The sequence below is a fragment of the Andrena cerasifolii genome, chromosome 7 (assembly GCF_050908995.1).
Source record: "Andrena cerasifolii isolate SP2316 chromosome 7, iyAndCera1_principal, whole genome shotgun sequence".
Lineage (NCBI taxonomy): Eukaryota > Metazoa > Arthropoda > Insecta > Hymenoptera > Andrenidae > Andrena > Andrena cerasifolii.
This window is the reverse complement of record NC_135124.1, coordinates 2,711,094-2,720,397: the sequence shown is the minus strand read 5'-3', so window position 1 is coordinate 2,720,397 and position 9,304 is coordinate 2,711,094. Positions and strand designations below refer to the sequence as shown.

The following is a 9,304-nucleotide window of genomic DNA, read 5'->3' as shown; positions in this document are numbered from 1 at the left end:
ACTGAAAAGTAAATGTCAAGTCAACTAATCCCATCATATTTGTCAACTAACCCCACAACCAGGGTTTGTTGACTTACTCGCCTCACTAATCTAAATATAATAAGAACTACAATCTAAACTCAATTAAAACGATTTTCAAAATTAAGCCTGTACCTATACCTAATGAAATCTGTAAACTTTTGGTATGCAAGAAGTCAACAAAATACCAATGATCCATTTATAAAAATTAGAAAAGTTAAAAATTAGTCAACTAGCCCCGGTCTCCCCTACTCCGTGTGTCGTGTTGATGTTCCAAGTGTTTTATCGCTGTACAAAATGTGATCTTCACTAATACCGTTGTAGCGACCTACGGTTTGTACATAGAAAACATTTGGAATGCAGATGTTCGGTTTGGTTTATGAAGCACGCTCCAGCGACTTGCGATTCGCAACCGGGATAGTAACAAATTGTTTCACAAATTTTAATCCAGCGTATTTCTGTTCTCTTCCTATTTCTCATGAGATATTGAATTCTGGATGCCTGTATTTCTATCTCTCCCAACTTTGCGTCGACCATATTGCAATCGCGCAAAACTTTCGGTCGACTGTAAATATGAGAAAAATTCTCTCTCGAGTTTCGGTCGAGAGAAAATTCCGGACAGCTCGTCGCTCACCAGGTTTGGTCGACCGTACCGTGAATGCCATATCGGTCGTCTCACTACCGCGACGGTAACCGAAATTATATCGGTCTCGACTCCCTGCTTTTGTTACTGAATAAAAGAAGTATTTTTTAATAGATTATTTACATTAGCTATTAATAAAAGAAGATTTTTATCTCAAAAGCCTGGTCTTTAATTTAAACAAAATAATTTGCTGCTACTTTCCTTTATTATTCGATTTTTCCTTATAATTTGGAAACGAAAAGTTTTCCCAACATTCGATTTTAACCACTGAAAAGGGCATTAAATATAGCGCCAAATGAACAATTCTCAATTTTTTATTACAATTAAGTTAAAAAAATAGAAGACTAAATAAATAAATTAATGTAAAAAATATTAAATTGTACATCATTAGAAAGGAATAATTTTATACTATTTTTCGGCGCAAATTTGATTCCCATATCTTAAAAACAAGACCCAAAAGGCGCCAACTTTTCAATCCGGCCCACTATGCGCCGCGTCCCTCACAGACACATAATATACCTTTATTCCTATTTTTGGCCCTATTGCCCGAAATGTTGCAGGATCATTGCCGAAACGTTGCAGGAATGATAATTCCTATAATATTGCCGAAAGTTGCAGAAATATTTCCTGCAATATTGCACAGGGACGGACATAGGAATGTTCCTTTAACGTCTCGGGAATATTTCATGTAATATTCGAAATCTTGCACCGTGAGATTCTTGAGACATTCCTGCAATGTTATGTGCTATATGGGGGTAAACACGCACAAGAAATTAAATTGTTTAAAATTTGTCGAGTAACTATTTCGGATTGCTTCGTTTGGAATAATCCTATACAGACAATTATAATGTTAAATACAACTGAGCTTTGAGTCAAAGTGGCGAATATAACAAATAATATCATCAAATAAAAAGGAGACATCGGACAATTCCTTAGAAAGTAATGTGAAAATTTAATATAATTCGAAATTAAAGATGGTTGGGTTGGCATTGCACTAAATTTATGATCGGTACATGTTGAACTGAAAAATTGTAGGCGTCAGTTGCAGATGTGAACGTCTCGAACACTTATAAGTTATTTGCAAGTAATTAAAATTTTCTATTTTGGAAACTACTGAAAATTTCATTCGTAAATGATTTCGTTGTAAAAAATCCATAATATTAAAATTTAGTTTTATTTAATATATATGTATATATTAGTGAAGTTGTTATCTTAGCCTAAATTTTAATATTATGGATTTTTTACAACGAAATCATTTACGAATGAAATTTTCAGTAGTTTCCAAAACAGAAAATTTTAATTACTTGCAAATAATTTATAGGTGTTCGAGTATATAGATATACTTCATTAAGTTATCATTTTAATAATAACAACTTCATTATATAATATTAAAATTTAGGCTAAGATTGTTTACCAATTATGTTCAAATAACATACTTAACTCATTATGACTTAACTTCATTAAGATATCATTTAAGTTGTTATTATTAAAATGATATCTTAATGAAGTTAAGTCATAATGAGTTAAGTATGTTATTTGAACATAATTGGTAAACAATCTTCGCCTAAATTTTAATATTATGGATTTTTTACAACAGCAGAAAAAAAGGATTTATTACTCAGACATTTAAATGTTTTTCAAGCGATCGTTTACGTTACAGCATTCAGCAATTCTGCATGCACGTATTGAACGTTATGTATGTGAAGATCTTTCTTACGAGCTGTGAGGAATATCTTCGGAGGTTCATCATTTGTCGAGTGGGGGTAAAGTGAGAGTTGGTATAAAAGGAGAATTCTTTACTTACTTGATGTCCCAAACGATAGGATTCACTTGGAATATCCACCTTTTGCCAAAACTGCTACTTTTATCAAGATGAAGAGCATCGTAAGTCATTTTCATATTACCGTTTATTTACATAATTATATCTATTATGGTCATATTTATACTTAAATATTTTTTGTTATTATACTTTTCAACATCTTGTCCAGTCCAACAAATTTATTATTTACACAGTTATTTTTTATCTGTAGCATTATTTTCAAATCTAATTGTGTTAATGCAGATGTAGTTTAATTGAAATTCAGAGGAGAACTGATTATGGAAGAATTTGCATGATTTACTTTTACTTCCTTAACTTCTGTATTATTCTTTCACTTTCATATCTGAATCTTTTTATACGCTAATGACGATTTAAACTCGCTTGTTAGTTACATTTATGATAACATATTTCCAAAATTACACAGGTACGTTTCTTTAACACCAGCATCTGATACATTTTTCTGAATTTAATTAATTAAGTAGTGAATAATAACATTCTTATTGAACGCTACAGTGGCAATATTAATTGAAAATACCGTAAAAGTAACTGAAAAATTATACGCCCATAATCACTAATTCGTCTAAACAAATCAATAAAGAAACACAATGCTTAATGTGAAAGAACTTAATAATAATGTTATTAACTGTAAATTATAATACATAACAAGTGTTGATATTTTCTGTTACTGTATTTATATAACATTTTCAATATCCAATACATATCATTTATAAAACACGTTTGTAACGTTCTATGCGAAATAAATCCATTCATGATGGTTCTCAAGTATTTCTGCACTTCTGTCATTTAATGTTATTATATTATTTAGTTATTATATGATTTAATATATCACATATTTTTGTAACTTGTATAGGTAAAACTATCATAAAGTAGAATGAGCGCTTGAATTTTTATTGAAACATATGTGTACACTGTTAATTGTATGTTTAAAAAGCAGATTCTTTGAGCGCATCTTTATGATATAAAAATGAACACATTTCCTATTTCAGTTTCCGACATTTAATAGAAATATTTGTACATTTATACATTAAATTAATTTAATATAAAGTATACCGTTGACATGGTATTCCTACTTAATTGATTAAAGCATATATAAAATTGAGTGCTATAGTTGCAAGTAACTTAAAAATAAATAAGAATACATTAACAGTGTGCAATTATTGTCAGATTAAATTACACACTGCCTTTAAATAAGTAATCAATATGAATTTCCACCGTCGTATTAATCTTCGTGTAAGTAAACGAATCTTAATATTACGATGACTGGAATGAAATTGGAACCCAGATTATAGAAAGAGATTTGGGAATGTTAATCAATTCTGACGACGAAGAGGACTTGAGGTAGAATAAAGCAAAGTAAATTAACGAGTTCACAAACGCGTCGTAGGTCAGAAGTTAAATGACCGACGTTGGCATTTGCTTCTGACTTTCACTCATCTCACTAACACTGCATCGATGGATGCTGCAGTATAGAAGCTGTTGGTACATCTTCCTTGATATTAAATTTTGATGTTCACACCGAAATTTCGTTATTCGACTTTGCAAATTTTTCTTTACTACAAGAATTGCATTAACTCTGATTGTTTTCACAAGCTTCTATTTTATTGTGATAGATACTAACTGTGATCCTGGGATTAGCAGCAGCGCAAGATTCGAATTATCATGGGCGTAACAGTTACCAGGATGATAAACAAAATCCGTCAAACGATGAAAGGAAACTTCAGCTAACTACACCCATTCCAATTTTACATTGGAACAAGCAGCAGGAGCATGACGGAACATACAAAACAAGGTAACAATTATGCACTTTTCATTCAGTAATCTTATACATTTGCATATTGAAATACTACGTTTATTACTAAATTTTAATATTTAAAATCCATCAAGTGCATATGTTTTAATAAATTTACCGCATTACATACTTTATTTAAAAGATTAGAAGCAATTTACTATATTCCGAAGGCATTCTTTCTTTCTTATATTGTTGTGGAAGTAGAAATTACAAACATTGTGTAATATAGGTATTACTGCGTTAATTTTGTCTTAATTATGATAGCATAATGATAATTTGACAATTTAAAGTTCTTCTCACTTTGTACTGTGACCATATATAAGTAATATATAATTACTTATAAATAATTACTATACTGTTAATATTACTAACAATAAAATATAAAAGCATACAATCCATATTTATTTCCATATCGCAATAGATCTTCCATTTACAAATAACCAGTTCGCTGGGGCAAGTTTAATTCTGTTAAAGTGAACCAAAACAGCAAAATATGAAGTATAAATGTTTCATTGCAACAAGTGAAATTTGTTTAACAGAATAATTACCCACTATTACTTAACGAAATAAAACATCTATACTTTCATTTGACGCTTGATGCCTGTATACAAAGCAACACTTTATATTAAAATAGTAATGATAGATATGTTACTCTTCTTTCGGAAATTCCTCGAATGAGTTTCAAATACGGTGCCATTAAATTCTCTGCAGTTACGAAACGGGAAACAATATCATCGCCGAGGAGAGCGGTTACATCAAGAAAGTGGGCGAAGGCGAGGACCAAGGAGAGGCACTAGTTCAACAAGGAAGCTATTCATACACAAGTCCCGAAGGGAAGCTGATCACTATTCATTACACAGCCGATGAAACTGGCTTTCACGCGACCGGTGATCACATTCCCACGCCACCGCCAGTCAGTGAGGAGATTCAGAAAGGCCTCGACCTCATCTTCGCCGGGATTCGTCAGCAAGAGGTGCGTCCTACAATTTATCCTCCTCTTAATCTCTGCTTCCTTCTTTCTCTTTTACCTCCACATCCTTTCCCCCTTTCGCTTTCTTTTTTCTTTCATTATTGGATTCTCACTTTCTCCCTCTTTCCTTCCTACACAGGCATTATATTCTTCCTATAAAGGCAACCTCGTATTGCATATTTAAACGCAAATTATTCCAATTAATCTTATACCTGTTTACGTAACACTTGCAAATGCGAAAATTAAAATCGCAATCTCGAAGTTTAGTTCGAACTTCTTCTCTCCTCTTTGTTTATTTAGTTTAATTTATATACTAACATTTTTTATTTACTCTTCATCAGAGTTGGGCAAAATTTAATCTAATTACAATTTACAGAGTACGATTAAACTGTAATTGTGTAATTCATTACACATTATTTTCAGTAATCGTTCATATAGACAATTGACAAAACCAAATGGTCAACTACCTAAATTAACAATTACAGAGAATAATGTGTAATTAATTACACAATTACAGTTTAATCGTAATTTGTAAATTGTAATTAGATTACATTTTGCCCAACTCTGGTCTTCATATGTTTGCTAGAATAGTGTAAAATGCTGGCACAGATTAAAGATTTTATTTCAAAATCGATGTTACACATTCAAACGGTTGATAATAATCCTTCATAAATTTTATGTGTGCATCAGTGCTTTATTAAGATGTTTCATTTCGTTTTTTCCATTTCTAAAATATTTTTTCTTATTTTTTTTTAACATTCTTAAGATATAAAATATGATTTTTTTTCGATTTGAAAAGCACGAGAATTAATTCGCCGATCTTGTTCTCCTTTGTTCGTGCACGGGATATTCCACGCCAAATCGATCATTTTTTCTACTTGACGTCATGTATTTGAATGAAAATCAAATACATATGTGGGCGTTTGCGTAAAATTCGGGAGGTGTAAGTTATAACAAATTTCGTGAAAGTTTACAATTTTTACGAAAATAGGTTAAATAGAGTGACCACCAAATCATACTATAACCAGCGAGGAGATAATTCCTGGTAAAAAATGTAATCATACATTTTTTTATTGGTTCCCCCAAAAATAAGTTTAACCGCGGAGCTAAGATAACATATATTTATTTGAGAAATTTTTTAATGGACCACTGTACTGAGTGGCAAGAGGGGTTCTTGTATTCGTCGACGTTGTCGCGCCGGCCAATAGGGATATACTATTCGGACCCGTTATTCGGACCCTAAAGTTTCTCGACCGACTTCTTTCCATCCGGGCACAGTAGGTGAGCTTAACATGTGTTTACTACACAAAAGAACAATACTGTGAAATAGTAACAGATAGCGGGTAATACTATAACAAGTTCCAGAAATAATTTCTCATAAAATCTCTGGATAGTGTCGTCCATAGTGTTGCAAGCAAAGTTGCACGCCCCGTATTAAATAAGTGTCAATTAATCCTAGCACATTTATAGTAAAATTCTAGCATTTCTTTCATCGCCTAGCAGGGTTGCCGGGAATGTTCTTGATGGACAAGATTGTCAGTGGAGGGGGAACACCTACAGGAGTGGTGTCGCCAGCGCCGTCGCGCCCGCATTACCACCACTCCTGTAGGTGTTCCCCCTCCACTGACAATCTTGTGCAGCAAGAACATTCCCGGCAACCCTGTCGCCGAGGACTTGTTATCTCTTCGGTATAATCAATGTCTTTAAGGAGGTTCGATACCTCACCTGCGGGGCAGGCGGCGAGAGGGGTAAGCCTATGCTTATACATGGGAGCTCTGCAGTGATACCAATCTTAGATAAAAAAAAATATGTAGACAAAAATGTTATTTACATGTCTATTCCTAATAAAATTATTACTACACTGTTTGTTTTGGAATTCAATTAAACAAAAAGTATGTTTAATGCAGCTAGAAACACAATATTTTCATTAAAAGTAGCGTAAAATATGCGAGTGAAATGCGGCAACGTCGCTTTGCGTCCATCTTTTTTTCTCTTTCCACTTTACACTTGTGGCGTCCCTTTGCGCGTTCGTACTGGTTCGCAACAAATTACTAAATACATATTTACAGCTTGGTAGTGTTTTTACAAATTTTTACTGTATCCTTTGTACAAGTATACATTGTATAGATGACTACCCGGCGTACAGCGTTGCCACGTGTCAAACAGTTCGTTCAGGCAGTTAAAAAAATACGAGCACATTGCTGTCTTTTTATTCAATTAATAAACCGTACGGTTCATGTCCGATTTTCTTTTTTAGAAATTCATAGGAATACTTAAGCTTTTCATTGCAACATTTTTTAGGACTTTCTCACTATTTTTAAGGACTCTGTGTAACATTTTATGGAAATTGTATCGCTTCTCCTATAACAGCCTGCGTATTAGAGTGTAACTTTGATTTCAATTTTTTCAAAAACCGCGCGGTCAATCGACTTGAAATTTTGACACAATGCGGACTACACTTTGAACATTAGATTAAAAGACTTTTCAAAGATTTCTCATTATTTTCTCTCCGGTATCGAGCCTCCTTAAGGAGATTCCGTAGGGAAAAATCAGCAGGTAATCGAATATTAAAGTCGCGACTAAGGAATATAGTATAACACAGTCAAATATACGCAAAAGAGTCTTGTTAAATATTATTTTTCCCAAAAACTAAGACATTAAATCAAAAATATTTATTCTATATTTTTTACCGTTTTTTATGAGGCATCTTGTCCTGGCTACTTGTGCTGGGCAACTTGTATAAAGGAATCTCCCAAACTGTCAATGATACAGGGTTCGTTTTTCCTTTATTTTAATGCGGAAAGATTGGTTTTCCTTTATGAAGTCTGTTATTCTGAAAATTTATTTTACGACAGGCAAATCGTAAAGAAATTTTTGTTTTTTCCAAATTTTAGTTCACATGTGTTCCACTGTCAATGATACAGGGTTCGTTTTTCCTTTATTTTAATGCGGAAAGATTGGTTTTCCTTTATGAAGTCTTTTATTCTGAAAATTTATTTTTACGACAGGCAAATCGTATAGAAATTTTTGTTTTTTCCAAATTTTAGTTCACATGTGTTCCACTGTCAGTGATACAGGGTTCGTTTTTCTTTTATTATAATGCGGAAAGATTGGTTTTCCTTTATGAAGTCTGTTATTCTGAAAATTTATTTTTACGACAGGCAAATTGTAAAGAAATTTTTGTTTTTCAAAATTTGAGTTCACATATGTTCCACTGTCAATGATATAGGGTTCGTTTTTCCTTTATTTTAATGCGGAAAAATTGATTTCCCTTTATGAAGTCTTTTATTCTGAAAATTTATTTTTACGACAGGCAAATCGTAAAGAAATGTTTGTTTTTTTCAAATTTTAGTTCACATGTGTTCCATTTCAGGCAACATTACTCCCGTGGGGTGGGGAAGGGGAGCTAACTTCGTGTGGGTTACATTATATTTCAGTTTCACCAAAATTCATAACATCGAGTGCAAACTTGATGGACTTGTGAAATGGCACATGCACAAAAGTTACATTTCTGCAAACTGTTTAATAAAATTTGAGATATTTTCCTTTCAGTTGGAAAAGACAAAGCAATTACTGTCTCTGTGCTGTAATACATTCTACTGTTTAATAAGTTTCTGACTAATTACTATTACATATTTCAGGAAGCAGATGCACGCGAAGCAGCCCAAAAAATACCACAACAGCCCTTGAGTCAACAAATCGAACGAAGAGACAATTATGATAGGAAATTTTGAAAGTAAAGTGCATGGAAAATGAAAAGTTTGCTGATACGCATTCGATATTGATGTGGAAGCTAATAATTAAGTTGTCCAATTAAGAGTATTATAACACAATAAATATGATTAATAACTAAGAATTATATTATATCATATAATAAATTGTATAGTCTACAAAATATGATGAAATTGTTGCGGATGCATCGTATTAAGTTATTAGAATATTTAATAATTCTGTCAGAAACGCCTGAAGAACGGCAATTCAGCTATCAGCGGCCCGCATTGCGCAGACCAGTAGAGTTACATACAATCATGCAGGTTATATGCT

General features: G+C 32.7%; 1 protein-coding gene across 1 annotated transcript; it reads left to right on the top strand.

The window, feature by feature from the left end:
- The first annotated feature begins 2,384 nt into the window (after nt 1–2,384).
- Cpr49ah (cuticular protein 49Ah) lies at nt 2,385–9,084 on the top strand. Its single transcript, XM_076816009.1, has 4 exons — nt 2,385–2,545; nt 4,112–4,290; nt 5,002–5,263; nt 8,902–9,084. The coding sequence occupies exons 1-4, from the start codon at nt 2,534–2,536 to the stop codon at nt 8,992–8,994; spliced, it is 546 nt and encodes a 181-aa protein (XP_076672124.1). The 5' UTR covers nt 2,385–2,533; the 3' UTR covers nt 8,995–9,084.
- Nucleotides 9,085–9,304: the final 220 nt, after the last annotated feature.